General features: G+C 47.0%; 2 protein-coding genes across 4 annotated transcripts in view; one reads left to right on the forward strand and one right to left on the reverse strand.

Moving 5' to 3' along the window:
- Positions 1–11,629, forward strand: part of HLF (HLF transcription factor, PAR bZIP family member) — a 53,966-nt gene extending 42,337 nt beyond the window's left edge. The window contains exons 3-4 of one of the 2 annotated variants that reach the window (XM_032429169.1): positions 3,222–3,442; positions 9,295–11,629. In XM_032429169.1, the coding sequence (XP_032285060.1) occupies positions 3,222–3,442; positions 9,295–9,513 (440 nt within the window). In that variant the 3' untranslated portion in view covers positions 9,514–11,629. The remainder of the gene's footprint in view (positions 1–3,221; positions 3,443–9,294) is intronic. The other variant, XM_032429170.1, reaches the window with a different exon arrangement.
- MMD (monocyte to macrophage differentiation associated) overlaps positions 9,793–22,512 on the reverse strand; it is a 75,496-nt gene continuing 62,776 nt past the window's right edge. Inside the window, exons 7-8 of one of the 2 annotated variants that reach the window (XR_004302357.1) lie at positions 13,117–13,331; positions 9,793–12,136 (exon numbers count right to left, since the gene is read on the reverse strand). Coding sequence is in view for 1 of the 2 variants with exons in the window: in XM_032429172.1 (XP_032285063.1) it covers positions 13,275–13,331 (57 nt within the window). In the remaining variant the exon portion in view is untranslated. Of the gene's footprint in view, positions 13,332–22,512 lie in introns of both variants that reach the window. The other variant, XM_032429172.1, reaches the window with a different exon arrangement.

Below are 22,512 nucleotides of genomic sequence, written 5' to 3' on the forward strand. Positions count from 1 at the left end.
CAAGTATAAATAGAAATGACAGTTTAGCAGTACAGTTATAAATATAAAATGTACATACCTTTTGGATGAGCAGCCCCACTTCTAGGAATCTCTTCTCCAAAAATACCTAAAAATCCATCAGTTGGGAATGAGTGGGTAAATACTACTCACGCTTTTTTTTTTTTTTTTTTTTTTTTTTAAGATTTTATTTATTGGGCGCCTGGGTGGCTCAGGCGGTTAAGCGTCTCCCTTCGGCTCAGGTCATGATCCCGGAGTCCTGTGATCAAGTCCCACATCGGGCTCCCTGCTTGGTAGGGAGTCTGCTTCTCTCTCTGCCCCTCACCCTGCTCATCCTTCTCTCTCTCTCTCTTGCACATGCACGCTCTCTCTCTCTCTCTCTTTCTCAAATAAAATTTTTAAAATTTTTCAAAAAAAAAGATTTTATTTACTTATGAGAGAGAGAGAGAAAGCAAGAGAGAGAGATCACGGAGGGAGAAGGAGAATTAGACTCCCTGCTGAGCGGGGAGCCCGATGTGGGGCTCAATTCTAGGACCCTGAGATCATGACCTGAGCTGAAGGCAGACACTTAACCGACTGAGCCACCCAGGTGCCTCAGTACTACTCACCCTTTAAAAAAGAACAAAGTAGTTCTATCTGTACTAACATGGGAAATTGTATATCATATATTGAAAAAGTAATTTAAGATATGTGAGTAGTATAATCCTATTTGAGTTAAATCATTTATGTGTCTGCACCTAAGGTTCACATCAAGCAGTTAAGGGCAGTCACCTCTGGGAAGAGAGGCAAGATGGACTGGGGACAGGGGAGAGGAGCACTTCTTGACACATTTCTGCATTTGTTGAAATATTGCAATGAACATCTTTGGTAATTTACAAAGTTTATATAGTGATACATTCTTAGGTTGAAAATTCTTCCATTAAAATTTTGAAAATCCACAAAAATAGGACAAAATAATAAAGATCCTCCTTTCCATTGACCCAATGGCACTGTTGACATTTTGGAATAAAGGGAGGGAAAGTGAGTCCAGCAGAGTCAACTCCTTAGAAAATATAGATGAACAAGATGGCATGAGGGTATCTCTGGGGAGAAAGAGGACCTGGTTGTGTTTCTCAGGTTCACCTGGATCTGTTGCCATTTGCTGTGTGACCCTGGGGAAGCCACTGACCTCATCTATGGTCCCGTTAAGTTTTCTGCATTCTGCAGGTAGGCCTGACCTACTTCCATGGAAGAAAGGGCTGGAGAGAAAGAATGCCAAGAAAGGTTCTGCCTGAATGTGCAGTGTTATTGTTAGAATGTCCACGAATGAATGTCAGAGCCCAGTGTCTCAGAGGGCCACCGTTAAAATGAGGAATACTCTTTGTAGATGCTGACCTCTGAAGTGGGTACCATGGCGAGGAGTGGGCTGGGCATAAAGTAGATAAAACATGAAAGGCCATGTTGTCCAGTAGAGGAGGGGTGTGTAGGTGTGTGTGTGTGTGTGTGTGTGTGAAGCTTAACATTTATAAAGCAATAAAGGAGAACACTGCAATATAACATCATAACAGAATTCTGAAGTAACTTGGAGCAATTAGGTTTGGGAAATATTAATTACGAGATGCTTCCAGAGGGTAGGAGAGGGTGCATATGTCTGGGCGTGTGTCTAGGTTGTGGGGGAGGTGGTGGTGGACGGTGCCGGGAGCGATAGGGCATTGGGGAGCTTTGTTACTAAGTTCAAAGAGAATTTCTAAAGGGAAAATAAAATCCCCGTTTGACTCAGATATGGCTCATTGTCTGAGGCAACGTCAGGAGGCACAAGATCAGATCTAGCTTGACACCATCCAGTACCGACCCCAGCAGTGTCTAGAAGCCGGTGCTGAGCTGCAGCTCGGCTAATGAGAAATCTCTGTCCTCTGCCAATGCCTCGGGGGCCCAGCTCTTCGTCTTTGGCAAGCAGGATACAAAGAGAGCTCAAAGCGGAGTGAGGACCTCAGAGGTCACCCCGAACATTCATTTTGCAGGCTCCCCACCAGGCCTTTCCAGAAAACAGATGAGCGTGGTTTTGCAGTTCAGCTAGAATGGGAGTCGGGGCTTCGCGCTCCGGCCTGGGGTAGGTTTTAATGAAGCCTGAAGGACGTTTCACACGCCGTCCAGCCATCAGCAGTGAGGGGTGCAGCTTGCAGCCAGACACCGCCAGGCGGTCTCCTCTCGTTTATTCTCTGGGTGTGAAGGGAGCAATTGTAAAATTAGGAGGGAATTAGAAGTTAAGATTCAGAGCCGCCCACGTAAACATCGCGGGCTGTTACTAAGTTCACTTTCACCGTCGTTCGGGGGGACGACGTTTGTGCGTTTCGGTGGTTGGGCCTGCAGAACCCTCACGGGGGAGCCCGGTCCTCCCCGACGTGTCCTTTCTAATTTGTGAAATACTTCCTGAACCCACCCTCTTCCCACTGTCGCCGCCGGGGTCATCACAGCAGCCTGGAAGCCAGCTCTGTCTCCCGCCGTGCCTCCTTCAGTCCATTCCTCACGCTGCCCGAGCCCGCTTTCCCAACTTGAGCTCTGCTTGTCCCTTCGGAGCGCAGGGTCCTTCCGTGACACTCAGGGCCTGGTGGCGTCCCCACTGCGCACCCTCCTGACCACATCTCCTGCATTATGCCTCTCTCCACTCCGTCCAGTGCTATAGCTACCCAAGGCTACCGTGGCCCCTCGAAGAGAGAGCCCCCTGGCTTGTTTTTGTCCCTGGATTACCTTTTTTGCTAATCACTGTTTGTCTCAAGTCGCAGCTACACCAAGCGTCACCTCTAGAAAGTGTCCCGAACCTCCTACTGTCCCCCACGCTCCGGAAGCACGGGAGGTTTACTTCTGTCCCCGCCCCTTCACTGTATCCCAATGGGCTCGTTATGGGTCTGATTCCTTGACTCGCCTGGAAAACACCTTAAAGGTAAAAATCAGAGTGCCTGGCACATAGTTGGTGCTCCATGAATGTGTTACCGGAAAGAACAAATGCATGTAATTTTTTATTTAGTTTGCAAACATGCGTGTGGGTCTTTGTTTTGCCTGATCTGACATGAGTTAAAGTCATCAGCCTGCTGTGTTCTTAGTAACATGGTGAGGATGAATAAAATAAGCACTGTTAGTCACACAGGAAGTCGAAGACTCTTGCCACTCATCCTGGAGTATCATCAAGTAGTTGTCTAACGGGGCTGCAGTGGTGTTGCTGAATGAAAGCTCCTGCCTTGTTCCAGGTCAGCTGCTGCCAGCAAACCGCAATACACCGAGTCCCATCGATCCTGACACCATCCAGGTCCCGGTGGGTTATGAGCCAGACCCGGCAGACCTTGCCCTCTCCAGCATCCCTGGCCAGGAAATGTTTGACCCTCGCAAACGCAAGTTCTCTGAGGAAGAACTGAAGCCACAGCCCATGATCAAGAAAGCACGCAAAGTCTTCATCCCCGATGATCTGAAGGTAAATTGGAACTGGTCATCAGGCTTTGGGCACATGGAGGGTGGGATCAAGAGGCAGCTTAAAAGCGTGACCTCCAGGAAGATCACACAAGCCAGTGAACAAAGGCCTTGTAATTTCTGATCCTATTTCTTGGCATGTGACTGTAGGCAAGTTGCTTCCTCCCTGGGTGTCTTCTGAAATATGCCTTTCATGTCTTGATATAGCACAGAAATAAGGAGAAGAAATAAAATGTTGGAGTGATTTATAATCCACGAAGGAAACGAACCTGCTACTATCTGCAGGGAAGCCTAGGAAACCCCAATAAAATAAAACCAAAATCTTTCAGGGTTGGAGAGAGAAAGGAAATTATTTGCAAAGGACATCTGGACTGCAAAGTCCTTCAAGGGTTACCTTACCTTGGGGAATTTATTGATAATCAGTTGCTTCCTTTGCCTTATAGGCCCCAGGGAGTAACAACAAGAGATAGGACCTCTCTCCACCCTCGGGTGACGTAGGTGGGATTTTCTTAAGGAAGCTGGTGGGTTCCCTTACATATTTATATGTAATGTTTATGCTGTGTCTTAAATAATGATCACTTGAATATCGCAACAAAAGGTTAATTCCAGGTTGTTTCTCTTCTGCTACGTTGAGGGGACATATTATTTATAAAGGAAAATAGATTTACCTTACAAAGTCTGATACAACTTGAAACAAAATTAATCTGACACATTTAACAATAATTAGGAAGAGGATTCTTTCCAAAATTATGCCATGTCCACTAATCCCAAAATAGAAGCATTTTTGATTAGCCATGGCTTAGAATTTTTTGTGTTTATGGTTCCTTCCAATCATATGGACAATAGAGATGTGATTGTATACATTCGAGGCCTTGAAACCGGGCATAATTAGCTTTTTCCAGCTTCTGACCCCCCCCATTTCTCAAAACTAACTGTGGTGTGGATGGAGAGTCACTTGTAGGCTGGGCACATGCGAGTTTGGGACATGGTCTTGGAACCGATTTAGACCGGTTACCTGTTTGTACTATCTAGGAAGAGCACTGGGGGAAAAGGAAATCAGCAGATTGAAATCGCTGCTGTTATCTACGTACGAGATTATCTTGAGTGAGGCGGACTCATCAAATGTCAGGGCTGAAAGGGACCTCAGGAGTTCCTTAGACCAAAATTACCGTTTTGCAGTTGAGGAAATGGAGCAGGGAGAGAGGCGAAGTAAGGTGAACTCTGCTGGTTCGTGGAAGGCCTGGTCCCCGAGTCTTCCAGTTTCCAGAAATGTCACTGCAGCATGTTGGCCCTGCCAAGAGCCACAAGAGGGGCCCTTGGGTGACAAACCAGTAGCTGTCCCCTAAGAATCCGAAGAGTAAAGTTCACAGTAGACACACCATGAAACCTAAACAAGTCTGGGAACTGATGGTCAGACTACGAGAGGGTAAGAAAGAGCCAGGAGATCAGGCCCTGGGCAGCTGAGTCTCTCAACTGGACGCTTTTCCTTCTCTTAGCCATCTGATCCTGCTTGTGTCTTAGAGCTCGTCTCTTCAACTCAACTGAGGAGCCATGCAGCATGTGTCTGCTTTTGAACAGAGAGCAGTTTGGAAGGATGATCCTGAGCAGTAGCTCTAACTTGCAGCCAGACCTTCCCAGGGTCTCCAGATTTACGAGTTCAAAGCAAAGAGCAGGCTTACTGAATAATCCAGGTCAGCCTGGCGACCCAGAGGCCTTGGGAAAACTGTGCTGGAACTATGCATGGTATTGCTGTCACGGCCGGGCCTGACCTTCTCCCCTGGCAGGTGGGTAGCAGGCAGGACCATTCTCCTGCCAAGTGTCCTTGGATTTCTGCAGTTATGAGGGAAGCCTCAGGCCACAGGCCATGATCTCATGTGGAAATGAGAAGCAGCGCTGTAACACAATTCTACTTCTGGCAGAGAGGACTGAGCTGGAGGTGGGTGGGAGAGGTATTTGCGGCCCCTAGCATTGGGCGAGCAAACCAGTCAAGCGAAATGGCCCCATCAGTAAACGGTCTTCCCCACAGCTGTGGGAACCCTCCCTGGCACCATTCGTTGGGCTTAGCACACATCTCCTGGGAGAAGTAAGCAGTGTTGGTCTTGGGATTCCTCGCTGAGAATCAGTTTAATCACCTTGATGTCTTCATGCTTTTAACTGTTCATCTGTTCACCTGACAAATATTTTTCAAACGCTCGTGTGTTCCAAGCCCTAGGGATATACAGAAGTGAGCCAGAACGGACACTGTTCCTACTCTCAAGGAACTTCTAGTCTCGTAAGAAAAAAGGATCGCTGACTTGTCAGGAGGGGGCTGGCGGGGGGAGGCAGTGTCCGATGTGAGATCTTGAGGAAGATGATGGGGCAGGACTGGGTGGGCCCTTGCTGGGTGGGGTAACCAGATGGCCAGATGGCCCCTGTTCCTGAGAATAGAGGAGAAGAGGACAGGAATGTAGTGCCGGATTTGTCAGCCCCCCTCAACAGCCTGCTTCCCCCTCCCCCAACCATTGTGTGGTAACAAAGGGAGGCAAGCGGCTTTTCTGGTCCAGGGCAGTCCTCCTTCCATCATCCATTCTTGCCTTCCGCGTTCTCAGCTCCACCCCTCCTCCCAGCTCCCCTCCCACCTGAGATGGTCCCCATTCTACACCTTTCCTAGCTCCCCTGCTTGTATGGACAGGTGAGGCTGGGAAATGAAAACATCTTAGAAGTGAGAAGAGCTCTAAGAGACAGAAAAGTTGGTTGTTACCCTGAGGTCAGCTGCTGACTCCCCTGGTCTTAACACCCAGTCACACACCTCTTAAGTCCAGGGCCTATGCAGTACACCCCCCTTCCCTTCCCTCTACCTTGCCCCCAGCCTCTGCCATCTCTCAGGGGCTTGTTATCATGCGCTCCTTTACCTCCTAGGCTCCTGGTCCCTTGGGTCAGGTTCTGATACCTCCTAAGTCAGCTCCTCTTTTGAATGATCTTGGAAACCACACACCCAAGGAACATGGACTGTGGTAGATTTACCGAGACTCTTGAGGGGGTGTTGGAATTGGGGCTTACATCAAAATAACCAAACAACTGCCATCAGAACTGGAGGTTTCATGGTTGCTAATATGCCCTTAGGTCCTCCTACCTCTGTGGAGTCATTTGACTCTCTTTTCATTCCTCCCAGCTCGCTCCATCCAGCTAGCCTGGCCTCTCCCCCTTTTCTCAAGCACAGACGACAAATCCCACCAATGGCCGCAGCACACCTGCCCTGAGCTGACGTATCCAGCTATTCTTTTTTTTTTAATCTTATGTTAATCACCATACATTACATCGTTAGTTTTTGATGTAGTGTTCCATGATTCATTGTTTGTGCATAACACCCAGTGCTCCATGCAGAACATGCCCTCCTCAATACCCATCACCAGGCTAACCCATCCTCCCACCCCCCTCCCCTCTAGAACCCTCAGTTTGTTTTTCAGAGTCCATAGTCTCTCATGGTTCGTCTCCCCCTTGATTTCCTCCCCTTCATTCTTCCCCTCCTGCTATCTTCTTTTTTTTTTCTTATTAACATATATTGCATTATTTGCTTCAGAGGTACAGATCTGTGATTCAACAGTCTTGCACACTTCACAGCACTCACCATAGCACATACCCTCCCCAGTGTCTATCACCCAGTTACCCCATGCGTCCCACCCACCCCCACTCCAGCAACCCTCAGTTTGTTTCCTGAGATTAAGAATTCCTCATATCGGGGCGCCTGGGTGGCTCAGTCGTTAAGTGTCTGCCTTCAGCTCAGGTCATGATCCCAGGGTCCTGGGATCGAGCCCCGCATTGGGGCTCCCTCCTTCTCCACTCCTGCCCCTTCCGGCGTCGCTCCCCGGTGGCTCAGCGGGAAGCCTGCTTCTCCCTCTCCCACTCCCCCTGCTTGTGTTCCCTCTCTCGCTGTGTCTCTCTCTGTCAAATAAATAAATAAAAATCTTAAAAAAAAAAAAAAAGAATTCCTCATATCAGTGAGGTCATATGATACATGTCTTTCTCTGTTTGACTTATTTCACTCAGCATAATACCCTCCAGTTCCATCCACGTCGTTGCAAATGGCAAGATCTCATTCCTTTTGATGGCTGCATAATATTCCATTGTATATATATACCACATCTTCTTTATCCATTCATCTGTCGATGGACATCTTGGCTCTTTTCACAGTTTGGCTGTTGTGGACATTGTATCCAGCTATTCTTCAAAGCACAGCCTTCTTCTCTGAAAGAAGGATGCTAGTGCCAGCTATTGGGAAGATCACTTTTTCACTTTGTTACATATTATTATGAAATGTGTAGAAGGCTGGGCATGCTTTATAAATAAGGAACCGGTTACCAGACTGTGAATGGGGTGAATGGCGGGCAGAAGGTGTCTGCGCACGCGCGCACTCTCTCACACTTCCTGTCTCTGTGCAGGGCACACGTTTGCCGAGGGTAATGGGCGGGTGTGGGGTGCACCACTGACCTTGGGCCTTCCTTGCAGCCTGGGTCCCAACCCATGTGACCTCTTCCAGTGCCAACTGCCCCTTGCAATCCTGGGGGAGGGTAAGCACTGGCCTCAGCCCACGTATTCTGGGTGACCAGTAACTGCTAACTGCATTAACTGCAAGCATTAGCCTCGCTACGATGGAGGGATTTGCTGTTGCAAGTCCTTGAAAAGAAAGGGTTGCAAAACACACCAGGTGGCACAATAGATGAATTGGTAAGGCCTAAAAGAAGACTTGCATTTCTTAGTCTTCCTCAGAAAGTTTTCCTTTCTTTTGGCGGGGGAGCAATGATGAGGGGGACAGCACACGATGCCCATTTAAGTAGTACCCAGGAGAATTAAGGCCTAGAGCAGAGTTAAACAGGAGATTAGGAGTAAATTATTTAAATGCTAGCCACCAATATGAGGATATTGATCAGTGGCAGGTGGAAGTTTGTGTGTGTGTGTGTGTGTGTGTGTGTTTAATTTCTGTTTTTAATTACCAAGACATACATCAGAAAGATAGAAAAGGTGAAAGATCCTACCTCTCTCCTTGGCGTCCCTCCTCCAATTCCCCTTGTAGAGGCACCACGTTCAATAGCTTGGTATAAATCCTTCTGGGCCTCTTTCTATGAATGTACAATATTATGATTTTTCAACCAAAGTGGGATGAAGCCATACATATTTATCAGCAAATTGCTGTTGTTTCCACCCGCGTAGTGGTATATCATGAACATCTTTTTGGTTCAGCTGGATCATTATTTGTAACAGCTGCAGAGTATCCTTTTGTATGATTCCATCATCATGTAGTTATTAAATCTCCTACCGATTAGTTTCCCCTAGCTCTTTCTATTAGAAACAATGCCACAGTAAAAATTCTGTGCCCGTGTCTGTGTGCACACCCGTGCAGATGGGAGGAGGCTGAGATCCTAGAAGGGGAGTTCTCCATCAGTGGTGGTGCATTTCAACAGTTGATAGATATTGCCAAGTTGCCTTGCAACAATATCGTGTGGACTTCTACCAACACGCATACGAGCACCCATGGAAGGAAAGGGTTCTTAAAATAACATTTTCATCAAAGAACGCAGAGAGATCTGAAGGTAGTTTAGGGTGTGAAGTGAGCTACTTGCTTTTATGCAGCCTCTGGGGTACCCTGGTCGGCACGTACTCTGCGGGCAGAGAGGAAGGAGGGGCGCGCTGTGACAGGTGCGTCCTTGCTGCGGGAGGGCGGCCGCGGCGCACGGGCCGTGGTGTCAGACAGACGTGCGCAGACGGTCGGGGAAGGAGACGCGAGGTGAGATGCCTGGGTCCCTGGTGCCCGGGCGCCACCCCGAGCCCCTCCGCGGCTGAAATCTAACGTCTTGTTTCTGTCCCCCTGTGACTAATGAGCAGGACGACAAGTACTGGGCCCGGCGCAGGAAGAACAACATGGCAGCTAAGCGCTCCCGCGACGCCCGGCGGCTGAAGGAGAACCAGATCGCAATCCGGGCGTCCTTCCTGGAGAAGGAGAACTCGGCCCTGCGCCAGGAGGTGGCTGACTTGCGGAAGGAGCTGGGCAAATGCAAGAACATACTTGCCAAGTACGAGGCCCGGCACGGGCCCCTGTAGGATGGCGGGTTTGTGGGTGGCTTTCGAATAGATGGACAGTGTGTTTCCCGCCTGATAGCACCACACCCGAAGCAACCTTTCTGACATCAGCACTTTACCAGAGGCATAAACACATCTGACTCACATTCTGGTGTGCGTGTGCGCGCGCGCGTGCTTGTGCTCCCGTACGGTCTGCGGCGCGCGCGTGCCTGTGCACTTGCCATGTTAAGGTAGCCCTCTCATCGTCTTTCAGTTCCGAAAAAGAAAGGTGCCATGTTTTTACTGGACTGCGGGGACCCTCCCCCCCACCGTGGGGTCTCCTGCCCCTCCCTCCTTCTCCACTCCTGCCCCTTCCGGCGTCGCTCCCCGGTGGCTCCCGCCTACTCTTCCAGGACCCTCCGCCCGGCTTCACCAAGCGGGGCCCTGGTAAACTAGTAGATCTCAGTTGTCAAGACTACGAGCTCTTGTTTCTGTTTAATCTGTAAGTTACCATGCTAATAAGGTGCACAGAAATCACTTAGCACTACACTGCAGCTCTCTCTCTCTCAGTTATAGGTTGCTTTCCTCATATTTTCAGTTTTGGTGATAATTGTCTTCAAATTTAAAGTGCTGTTTAGATTTATTAGATCCCATATTTACTTACTGCTATCTACTAAGTTTCCTTTTAATTCTACCAACCCCAGATAAGTAAGAGTACTATTCTAGAACACAGAGTGTGTTTTTGCACTGTCTGTACCTAAAGCAATAATCCTATTGTACGCTAGAGCATGCTGCCTGAGTATTACTAGTGGACATAGGATATGTTCCCTAAGAATTTCACTGTCTTTTAAAACACAAAAATTACAGTAATGCATTTGAGCATGCCCAGAACATCCCCAGGACAGGGAAGCAGAGGGAAATGCCAGGTCTCAGAACGAGGGGTTAATTTATCAGTGTAGGAGCCAAAAAAAATTACATCTTGGAACAGCTTTTGACATTGATATGTTTGGTTTTGTTTTCTCCCCTCTCCGGTCCCCCCACCCTCCCACTTTTCTAGTTACCTTTTTCCATATCCCTCTTGATACTCAAAACAATTACTTAAGATTCAGTTTTCCCCATTTTTTTGTAATATATATATTTTTGTGAATTATACCTTGCTGTTTTTAAAAATCATTAATAAGTTAATAAGTTGATGTTTTGTAAGACCCTTTATCCTAGTGGTGTCGTTTTTGGATGCTTCATAAATTAATGATTCTGGAGCTTATGTTTCTTATTTTCTGTTTGCTTTTTGAACGTATGTGCTCTTAGAAAGTGGACTTCTGAAAAATGAATGTAAAAGACACTGGTGTATCTCAGAAGAGGATGGTGTTGTCACAAACTGTGGTTAATCCAATCAATTTAAATGTTTACTATAGACCAAAAGGAGAGATTATTAAATTGTTTAATGTTTATACAGAGTAATTATAGGAAGTTCTTTTTTGTACAGTATTTTTCAGATATAAATACTGACGATGTATTTTGGAAGACATATATTATATATAGCAAAGAGAAAAGGAAAACTATTCCATGTTTTAAAATTATATAGCAAAGATATATATTCATCAATGTTGTACAGAGAAGAAGCGCTTGGGGGTTTTTGAAGTCTTTAATATTTTAAGCCTATCACTGATACATCAGCATGTTTTTTGCTTTAAATTAAAATTTTATGACAGTATCGAAGCTTGGTGTGACAAATCCCGCTCTAAAATATAGAAGGAGCTTTCTTGTTTCCCATTAGGTCTCAGAAAGAAGTCAGTTAACGTCACCCAAAAGCACAAAGTGGATGTTAGTCAAATATTTATTGGATGATACAGTGTTTTTTTAGGAAAAGCATCTGCCACGAAAATGTTCACTTCAAAGTTATGAGTTCCTGGAATGAAATATCACTGCAAGCACCCCAAACAATTCTGTTCTCCTCTGTGGGCACGTGCGTCTTATGCAATATGAGGTTGATATCGGTGTTATGTGTATGGTTTCTAATTTGATAGGTGTTTTGACTTTAAAGATGATTGTTCTTTTGTTTCACAAAGTTGTGTAATGTCAAGAGATTCTGCTGTTATTGCAAAGAAACAATTTGTGCTAGATTAAAACACCCTTTCATCAATGGGATTTTCTAGTCTCCTGCCTCCAGAGTACGTAATTCTTTAATGATCTGGTGGTCTCCTGGTCAGTCCACCCGCAAAGCTTCTGTCATAGTGTCCTAGTCTTGGGAAACCTGACCAGTAGGATATTCCTACTAGGTATTCTTTTTGTCCCGAGCCACGGATGACGGTAGGAAGTGGGAGAGCATTAGAATCAAAATGCATTGTTCAGGTATACAACTAGTGAAATAAGTAAGACCTTTGGCCAAGTTCTGAAGCAGAACTGAATGAGCGGTATTCAGTAAGAGACACAGGTGGACACGCAAAGTTGGCGTTTTTATAGGTAAAAAGACCAATGGCCACGGAATTATTAAGTGGCAGTCATTACTAAAACAAAGACAAGCAGTATCTTCTTTAAGTGGAGAAGCGATGCACCATGGACCGTCCAAGTGCGCTGCTGTGTGAAAGGGTAGCTGAGGAAACTCTGAGCACTGGTCGTTCTTGGAGTTAGGTGGTTTGTATCAAATGAGGATCGCAAATGTTCTCTGCGGAAGAAATAAAAAAATCATAATAAAACTCATCCTTTGGTGTGCCAGGAGAGGTTTCAGAAAACCTACCTCGTCTTAAAATTTAAGAAATTTGAGTCTGTATGCGTGCCCTCTGTGTAGGTCATTGTCACCACACACACACGAACACTCATTCCTGGACTCCCTGCTTTCTTTCTAGGGCAATTAGTAAATAAGGCAGTTCTGCTAAATGGCGTGGGAAGTCATGGCCCAATCTGGAATGACTCCGGATCAACCAGGGTCAAATGAGTTCTGCAGACTGCAGCTATTAAAAGTCCTGTTGTCATTTTTCACCTTTTCATCCTAAGTATCTTTCGGAGATTAATTACTTGGCCATTAAAAATGAATCCAAATCAAATCATGCCAACATCATTTACACACAATTTGGAAGGAGTGGCCCAGGACTGCCTGACAAGGTCATGCTGTCGTTCCTGTGGACTAGACTTGCAGAGGAAGGTGAAAACCCATCAGCCTGGCCTGGCCTGCTGCTCAGGCCCCTTGAGGCTATAGGGAGGGGTTGTGAGGGCTGTCGTGATCATTTCCTCCTTTTGAGACACTGGCCACCTTCTGACCGTTCAAAACACCCAATGGGCGAGGCTGGGATGGGCCTTTCATCTTCCAGTGCTGACATCCCACAAAGCAGAATGACCGCTGGTTCCTGGAGAGTGCGGAGCGGATTTGTGTGGCTAGGGTGCTGTACTAGATAACGCACAGGTTCCTCCCGTGAATCGTCACCGGTTTTGTGAGGGAACACACAATAATTCTAAGCATGCATTTAAAAGGTCTTGGGTCTGATTTTGGAAGAGTCAAAAAGAATTCTAGGCGGAGCCCCTCTCCCCACCCCACCCCTCCTCCGGGGTAAAATGACAGGCATTCCATAATATGCAGAGTTCTGCTTGGTTTTTTTCTGGTAGTTTATCTAATCCCCCCCCCCCAATGTTCCTTTTAGGAAAACTCACATTTTAGGAGAGTTAATCAGAGTAATCCCAAAGCAGGCTGGCTTGGCCTGCTTGCCTGAGTGGAGTGCAGAGGCTGGGATTTAACCTGGGGTCAGCAAGCTGCAGGTGATGGGAGACCATGTATGTGGTAGACCTCTTCTGCTCCCGGGGTGCTAGCTTCATGCCGAGGGCTCCTGGGCCTCCCTGGAAAGGCCACGGTCTCCTTCAGGTTTTCTCTACAATTAATAATGTCATTTTAAAATTGAGCAAAACCTTATCCTAGATCTTGATTGAATTGGACTTGGCAACTGAAATCAGTACATTTTGGAGAGGGCCAAGTGTGTGTAGAGGACTGTGTGTGTGTGTGTGTGTGTGTGAATATTTAAGTCAAATCATAACATCTTTAATTTGGGAGCACCTTACCAAACGTAACAATAACCATAACCATTATCCTTTTGGCAACACCACAAACGTTGCATCTGTTAAACAGGTACAAATTCACGTGAGGTCAGTTTAATTGTACACCATGATATTTGTGGTGTTTATGCTGTTAAGTCCAAACCTTTATCTGTCTGTTAATCTTAATGCTTAATAAACTTTGAATTTTTTCCTTTCTTTCATGTATTTTTGTTGACAGTCTACTAGAAATTCGATTCTGTTCCCAATCCTATCACCAAGAGACCATTTACAGAGATTACTTACATTGATGATAAATAATACTACTATGTAATCAGTGATACATTACTATTTATTCAGTACTTCTGTGCCAGGCACTATGATAAACACTTACATGGAATATTTGATTTAATCCCATATCAACTCTATGAGGTGGGGGCTATTGTTATTCCCATTTTATGGAAGAGAAAAGAGAAGGTTTGGGAGGTTAAGCAACTTTCTAACATTATATGGGTAGAGGTGACAGAAATGAATTCTGGTCCATTGGATGGGCATCATTTAGAGAGCTGCTTCCCCAAAACCAGTCCAAAGATTGGTTGGATGTATGAGAATCGACTGGGAACATATCCCAGGACTACAGATCCAGCAACTCTGAGTCAGTAGGAAGAAAATGAATTGTTTAAGGGCTTCCAGCTAACTCCCATGTTTTGGCCAAGGAGTTGGAAGCAAGGATTTACAGACTTGACCTTAATTTGAGTCCATGACTCTTGGGGGATCCATGCAGAAGCTTCAGAATTTCCATAATTACCAGAAATTGTATGCAACTTTTTGTGTATAAACATTTTTCTATAGGGGAGAGTCACAGTTTTCCCCACTCCCCCAGGGAACCTGTGATGCAAGATGGAATAAAAACCCCATTTACGGATTTCTAGCAGGGCTGACGCAGTGCGGTGGTGCCCGGCCCTGGCAGCCCGTCAGACTCACCTGGGGAGCTCCACACACTGGCCCTGCGTGGGCTGCAGCCCAGGCCAAGGAGCTCAGCATCTTGGGCATGAGAGGAGGGGACTCTGTGGTGAGGAACTCGGTGATCCAAATCTGTCACTTAGCAGGCATATGACCTTGCGCAGCACTAAGCATTTTTTAACCCAAATCTCCTCATCTGTGAAATGAAAGTATAATCCCCACCTCTGAGGGTTGCAGGGATGACTTCATAACAAATGCATAGTGTCTGGCCCATAATAGGCCCTCAACAGTATCTGCCATGGGGGCTCGGGGAGGGGAGTGTGGGCCGGGAGCAATTTTCCCAATTCACTCTCTCAGACCATTTGTTCCTTCCAAGAGGACGGGAAACAATTCTCCTGCTCGGAAGAAGGAGCAGGTAGCTGGAGGTGTGGGAATGAGGGGGAGGCTGCACAGACGGGGCTTCACATTCTGACGTCCCTGAGAGACCACTGCTTTGGACACAGGTCGGTGGGCGACCGTCCACTCCGCGGCACTTCCCACTTAGATCGAGCAGTTACAAGTGAGGGTTCAGCTCTACTTTTTTTAAGATTTTTATTAGAGAGAGTGCACGTGTGCATAGTAGCGGCGGGGGGCGGGGGAGGAGGGATAGAGGCAGAGGCAGAGGGAGAAGCAGGCTTCCTGCTGAGCAGAGAGCCCAATGCGGGACTTGATCCCAGGACCCTGGGATCATGACCTGAGCCGAAGGCAGATGCTTAACCGACTGAGCCACCCAGGCGCCCTCTACTTTCATCATCAAACACCTTTGTCCTCTCTCAGGGGAGTAGGCACAGGGAGTAGGCACAATGACCTTAAGATTCTCTTTGGGTGACCAATTTTATATTTGGCATTCACATCTCTTAGGGGAGAGGACTGCCTCCCCATGCCTGGAGAGGCTTTGGCCTCTAACATGGCAGGAATTGATAGGAAGCCCCGTCATTCACAAGTGCCCAGTTCCTGGGGCCCATCACATGCTGCCCATGTGGGATGGCTCGTCCATTCATACTTAAAATATAACAAAGTGCCCAACCATCAAGCCCCCCTCTTCAAAGCATTTGAATTAAGTTCCCTCTTTGAAAATCACTGGCTTAGAAATCTCTTTGGGCATCTTTAGCCAGGAACTGGGTGAGAATTATTGAAATCTTGCCTTTGTAGTCGGGAGATGGCTTCTTGCTAATAAATCAAAAGGACCTTTTAGAGAAGAAAGACCCGAGTGAAGACAGTGGCAAGATTCCTCTGCCTCTCTGGGCTTTGAGTCAGTGAGGACTTGGGTCCAAAGGCCCCTCTCTCGAGCTCCTTTTCATCCTGCAAAGCCTGGCTCAGTGCTAGGAAACAATAGGAAAAGCTGTCAATCACTGAGTCCTAAACCCTCAACCTGCCACATCTCATTTAATCCTTATGCTATGAAATAGGTAGTATTATTATCCCTGTTTTGCAGATGAAGAACAGGCTCAAGAAAGGAAGTCAGCAGAATTTAAACCCAGGCAGAAAGTGTTTGTGTTCTACACCACTCCACTCCACTCCACGGTTTCAGTTCAGTGCTCAGCAAAGGCAGAAGGCAGTTGCCGTGGTTGGGACGGTGAGCAGGGGCCAGGCGAGCCTGGACTGGAATCCCAGATCCATTACTCACCATCCGTGTGACATGGACAATTCACCAAGTCACCCTGAGTTTTATCTGTAAAATGGGCATCACAGTCCTCTCCTTGTAGGGTTGTTACTAGGATTAAGTGAGAATGTGCTCAGAGTGTAATAGGAATTCAACAAATACTTGCTTTTTGTAATAATCATAGTGATTCTTAATAAATATTGCTTGATTTGATTTCACAGGTGATGTGCTACAACACAGTCGGACCCTATATTGTGTATTTTAGTGGATGCATTTTCATTCTGGTCATTCGGCCATGTCTTACATTTTTGAAGGGCCTCAAGTTAAGATGTTTGATTTGTCACTAAATGAATATATATTCACAGAGATAGAATAACTTTTTGAATAACTTTCTTTGGGCACTTCTTCATCTTTCGAAATATACCTTAAGATTCATAAAACAGAAGTGGCCCTAAGCCTCCGTCCACCTCTGATGGTGAGCAGGATGGGTGTGGGAGAGCTCTGCAGGGAAGGGGACGATGGAGCAGGGAGGAAAAGCAGGAGTTTGTCAGGAAAAGATGGGGAGGGACATTCCAAGTAGCAGCACAGAGGTTGAGAGAACAGAACTCTCCTGGGAGTGATAGGACTGTTGGAGTGTGAGGTATGAGGGGGAGAGGGACAGGAAATGAGGTATGGCCAGACCATGAATGTCCTTGCACACCACTTTAAGGCCTTTGGACTTTATCCTGATCAGGAGAATGACATAAGCAGTTCCTGTATTAGAAAGATGATCCTGGCAGCTACTCGGAAGATGGATTGCAGGGAATTAGGAAGAGTTGGAGGCTGAGGGAACTTTCTACATTAGTCTCTGAACAAGGCTCTAGGGATGAGATGGATGGATAGATTCAAGAGCTATTTAGGGAGCTGGAATCCATGGGGTTTGGTAGAAGAGTCAAGGACAGCTCGAAGGTTTCATGACATGATTTCAGTTGATCAATGGTTCACAGCCAGGGATGCACAGAAGGATCATCCGGGGGAGCTTGTAAAAATACCTACGCCTGCACCACCCTGAAACTTGCAGAATTCTGCGTGGAAGGCCAGCCTGTCCTCCTTAGAAAGCTCTCCCAGTTTTTTGTTTTTGTTTTTTGTATTTATTTATTTGACAGAGAGAGACACATCGAGAGAGGGAACACAAGCAGGGGGAGTGGGAGAGGGAGAAGCAGGCTTCCCACGGATCAGGGAGCCCGATGCGGGGCTCGATCCCAGGACCCTGGGATCATGACCTGAGCCGAAGGCAGACGCTTAATGACTGAGCCACCCAGGCGCCCCCAAACCTCTCTCCAGTTTATTCTCCCCTGTGCCCCCTGGTTGAACAACACTGCACTGAGCCTCAAAAGACCCTGAGGGGGATGTGGATCAGAAAGCATAGCTTCCACTTTTCACTTGAAAAAAAAATAAAAATCACTCTAGAGCTTAAAGAGTTCTGAACCCAGACTTTCTGGAGCAGAGCATCCAATTAGAAAACGGGAATGCCAGAATTTATACTCACGCTTTTCGGACTCCAAGTCATTTCCTGTTCCGGATGTGCTGATCCTTGCCCATTGGCCCTATACAGTCCCGAGCGTGGCTGACATGCTTGCACTTTATAAGCCCCGTATCCACCCACAGCTGCCTGCGCAGGCGAGAAGCGGCCTCATCAAATCACACTTTGCTGCTCATTTGAATCACCTGGGGGGCTTAAAAAAATCCTAATTCTCAGGTCATACTTCAAACCGATTGTATCAGAATCTGCTGGGGAGGGTGGAATTCAGGCGTCAAGGTTAAAAAAAATCTCTCAGGTGATTCCAACTGCAGCTTGTGGCTCCGTGACCTAAGTTCTTGCTACGCTCAAAGTGTGGGCCATACATGAGCAGCAGCATCACCTGGGAGCCTTTAGAAACGTGGACTGTCGGGTCCCACCCCAGACTTACCAAATCAGAATCGGCATTTTAACAAGATCTCCAGGTGATGCCTGTGTGTGCTGCAGTTTGCAAAACCCTCCTCCAAACGACCCTGGAGGGACTGAATAAATCAGTGGAGGAGGGCATGCAAATGAGTAAAAGTCTTTGCAATCCTACAAAGTCCTTGGGCCTCTCTGATTCCTGCCCTCCTTGATGTTTAATCGTTCAGCCTCCCTTGGATTCAGTGTGATCTCCAGAATTATAAATACTTACACCACCACCACCACCACACCTTTTATTGGGCTAATTTGAGTAGGCTTCTGTTTCTTGCAACCATGGGTCCCACAAGACGCTGGCTTTTTAAAATTTCCTTTGGTTGGAATCAACCAAAGTGCTTTGCAGACTGCTTCGTTAGCGTGGCAGGAGCACTAGTCATTGCTGGTGGTTTGGTGCAAGGTCTCAGAAGAGTTTCTCCTAAATGCCGTCTTTTTTTAAATTTATTTATTTGAGAGAGAGAGAGAGAGCATGAGCAGGGGGAGTGGCAGAGGGAGAAGCAGACTTCCTGCTGAGCAGGGACCCCGACGCGAGACTCGATTCCAGGACCCCGGGATCATGACCTGAGCCGAAGGCAGACGCTTAACCGACTGAGCCACCCAGGCGCCTCTAAATGCTGTCTTTTTAGACCAAGCTCACCAGAGATGTGAAGTGTTTGCAGGTCAGTCACTATGTTCCTCTCTAAGTTGGGCTTGAGGATGCAGCCTGGAAATAGTACAGGTTTTGGAGCTAAGTCAAACCTGGGTTCAAGCCCTGGCATTCATTTATTCAAGAAACAAATACTCATCGAGCACTCACTACGGAGAAGCCCTTTTTAGCTGGTAACGTTATACTTAGTCTTTCTGAGCCTCGGGGTCATTTAATGCCATCTCAATATTGGTTGCATTAAACACAATAACATATAAAGCACCTAGCAACCTGGAATATTAGATACTCAACAAGTATTAGTTCGTTCCCTCACACTGCCTAACCCCTCCCCCCCCCTTCTACCTTGACCTTGCAGGAGATAAATAAGCTCCTGGGAGTGGCCCAGGAGTCATGTCCTCTCTCCGGCCTTTGAAAGTCAAATGAATAACACAACATGCTGAGGCATTTGGCACTCTAATCCCTGAGGTTAGATTTCCTTGTAAGGTTTCCACCCTGACATATACAGGAGAGGGAGTGGACTGAGAAAGGAATCTCGGGGAATTCACATCTACTACCCTTATTTTAAGATGAGGAATGGGACATTTGTTGGTAGAGACTGGAGTCCACCCTAGGTTTGCAAACTTCTGTCTACTGCTTGTGCAATAACATCAGCCTTGCGCCTAAGAACCATATCCCATCCATCTTTAAACGTCACTCAGAGATAAACTGATAGAGTGGAGGAGCATCATGGACTTTCGAACCCCATAATCACTAATTTGTGAAAGCCTCCCCAAATTTGCATGTGCTTACATAACCCCAGGATGCTTACTTTACTCACATGGCTTCAAGTTCTTCTAGATGCAACCCTACCACCCAGATAGATTACAGCCCCCAAACCACTTCCAGCTAGAAATTCTGAAGCCACGACTGAAAAGAAATCCCAGGATGTGAAGAGCCGGTTGGGGACTGTGAGGTTTTCCTGGGGGTTAGTGAAGATGGGCTTCCAGCAGGAGTCCCCAGGGTGCAGCTACAATCCATGTTTCCTTCCTGTCCTGTCCCTCGGGCAGCGTCCGGAGGCTTGAGAGGCGCTCTAGAGGAAGGAAAGACGTCCTCATGAACGTTCTCACTGGAGGAGGACACACTCCGGGAAGGGAAAGGACTCCCTCCCACGGGATAAGGATCCCGCCATGCCTGAACACCCTTGCACAGTGGAATGTTCCCTCACCTGTTCCTCACCTCAGCCCTTTCAGCAACCCCGCAAGGTGCTCAGGGTAGAATAAATGAGGAAACTGAGGGCTAGCCAGAGCAAGTCTTGTCCAAATTCAGACAGCAGGGGGCAATCTGTGCTGCAAAGCATATTTTGACGTCCCTCCATTCCCTCAGGGGGCATGTGCTGACCTCGGCCCACCGCCTGCGTCTCTTCAGTGCCCTACAAACACACCCCAACTTCCTCAGCTCTAAGTAATGAATTCTGAATAAATAAGAAAATAATAAATGCCTTGGCCAGGCGGCTGACTCCCCAGCCTGCACCCTGGTGCTTCTCCACCCACCACCTCTGAGATCAAAGGTCACGATTGGTGAGGGAGAAACCAGGACCCCGCGGATTTTCATCTGAGATAGGACTGCCTTTCCTAAAAAGAATCTTCCCCACCTATAACCTTATTCTCCTCTTCCTATCTCTTCTGCTCATAGCTTTGAAGGCCAGCAAATGAGTGTCCTTTGACAAGGCTCCCGAGACAGCCCAAAGATGCCCCTCCCTGTCCTCCACCCCCCCTACTTCCTGTCGGGGCAGGAGGCCTTGTAGAAATCTCTTCACCCTCCTTTCAGCTTCCCCGGCCCCCTGCTGCTTCCCCAGAACTACTGAGGGATGTGGACGCATACCAAAGCCTCATGAAAAGTTACCCTTAAAAGACCAAAGTGCCTTTCTTCCCTCTGAAAGAAGATGAATCTCCAAAATAGAGGAAAAGCAACTTAAAAGCAGAGAGGTGGTGGGGGAGCAGAAAGATGAGCCTTCCCTTGGTCTCACAGTTCTCAGTGGGAAGCCTGGATTGGAGCTATTTGTGCACCAAGACGGCCATGCTCTTCCTACCTTGCCCCTCCCCCTCTCTCCCTCCTGGGTGTGGTAGTGGAGGGGGGGTGTGAGTGGGTGGATGTGGAAGCCAGGTGCGAAAGACCGTAGGAAAATCAAGGGTGGAGATTCAAGGCTCCAGGCAGCTGGACGGGACAGGAGAAGCCCAGACTTCCCGGCCCCCTGACTGTGACTTGCAAACACCAAGGCTGACTCTCTTAAGCAATCCCCATTCACCAACGTGTCTGTGTGAACAGGAAGCCCTGTTCCCATTGGCAGAAATCCACCCCAAGGCACTTTTAGGATCACACAGTAATGTCTGAGTCAGAGGATGCCTTAGAGATATTTCGTCTGGCAAATCCTTTTCATTTTTCAGACAAGAACATTGTCCAGGGAAGGAAAGTGACTTGCTGAATGTCACACACAGTGAAATACAAGTATAACGACCCCTCCTTCAACAGAGCAAACACCCTGTCTCTCTTTTGCTGTTTTCCATGTGGACCCAAGGGGCAAAGATGATCTGATCCTTGCTTTGCTAATGGATAAGTGGAGGCATGAAGAGCCTGACTCCCTCAGCGTACCGTCTTACAGGTTTTTAAGTGTCCAAATGCTACCCATTCTTCAAGACAACTTGACATGTCACTTTTCCCATGAAATCTCTAGGCTCCTGGTAGGAAGCACCCACTCCCTCCTCTGAACCCCACCCCAGTTCTAACCCAAGCTCTCCATCCACCCATCTCTTGTGATGACTAACTCCCTATGATGATATCTTTGTGCACAACTTAAGATGTCAGCATCTTTCAGGGCAGAGATTAGGTTATGGATTGCAACCAAACTTAATTCTAACAAATTCTTGAATGCATTCCTGTATGTTTTAAAAGATTTTATTTATTTGAGAGAGAAAGCGTGCAAGCGCACAGCCACATGTGAACAGGGGAGGGGCAGAGGGAGAGGGAGAGAGAGAGGCAGAGAATCCCAAGTAGACTCCGCTCTGAGCACAGAGCCCCACTCGGGGCTCAATCTCACAACCCTGAGATCATGACCTGACGACGGATGCTTAACCAACTGAGCCACCCAGGTGCCCCTGCATTTCTATATTTTTATATTCTTTGTGTAGAGTTAAAAAAAGGAAAAACCCACAAAATTTAAAAGAAAAAAAAGATCTGATCTCAGAACACTGTGATTCCATGAAGACTACCTTACCACATTGATCCTTTCCCTAAATGATGCATCCATGGACAGATGCTTACCAAGGACTGGATGGGAGGCTTTGAGCAGGATGGATTAGCCCTGGGTGTAGACAATATGGGGTACATTGTTTGAAGTGATTTTATTTTATTTTTTAAAAGATTTTATTTATTTATTTGAGAGAGAGAGAGCCAGAGAGAAAGAGTATGAGCGGAGGGGAGGGGCAGAGGGAGAAGAGACTCCCCGTGAGTGGGGAGCTGGATGCGGGGCTCGATCCCAGGACCCTGGGGATCATGACCTGAGCTGAAGGCAGACATTTAACCAACTGAGCCACCTAGGCGCCCCTGAGGTGATTTTTAAAATGATAATGTCAATGTTCTCTGTTTTTATGGTAGAAAAATTTTCAGTTTTTACCAAATACAATAGGAATTATGATGGATTTTCTGCTGAAGGTATTTTAGTGGAAATTTTTGACTGTGGAGACTTTGGAACGCTGTTAGATAAATCCTGAAGGGAAACAAAAACGTGGAAAGTACTGCAATTTCTGGAATTTACTGAGA

Source organism: Phoca vitulina, unplaced genomic scaffold, assembly GCF_004348235.1.
Source record: "Phoca vitulina isolate PV1807 unplaced genomic scaffold, GSC_HSeal_1.0 scaffold40, whole genome shotgun sequence".
NCBI lineage: Eukaryota > Metazoa > Chordata > Mammalia > Carnivora > Phocidae > Phoca > Phoca vitulina.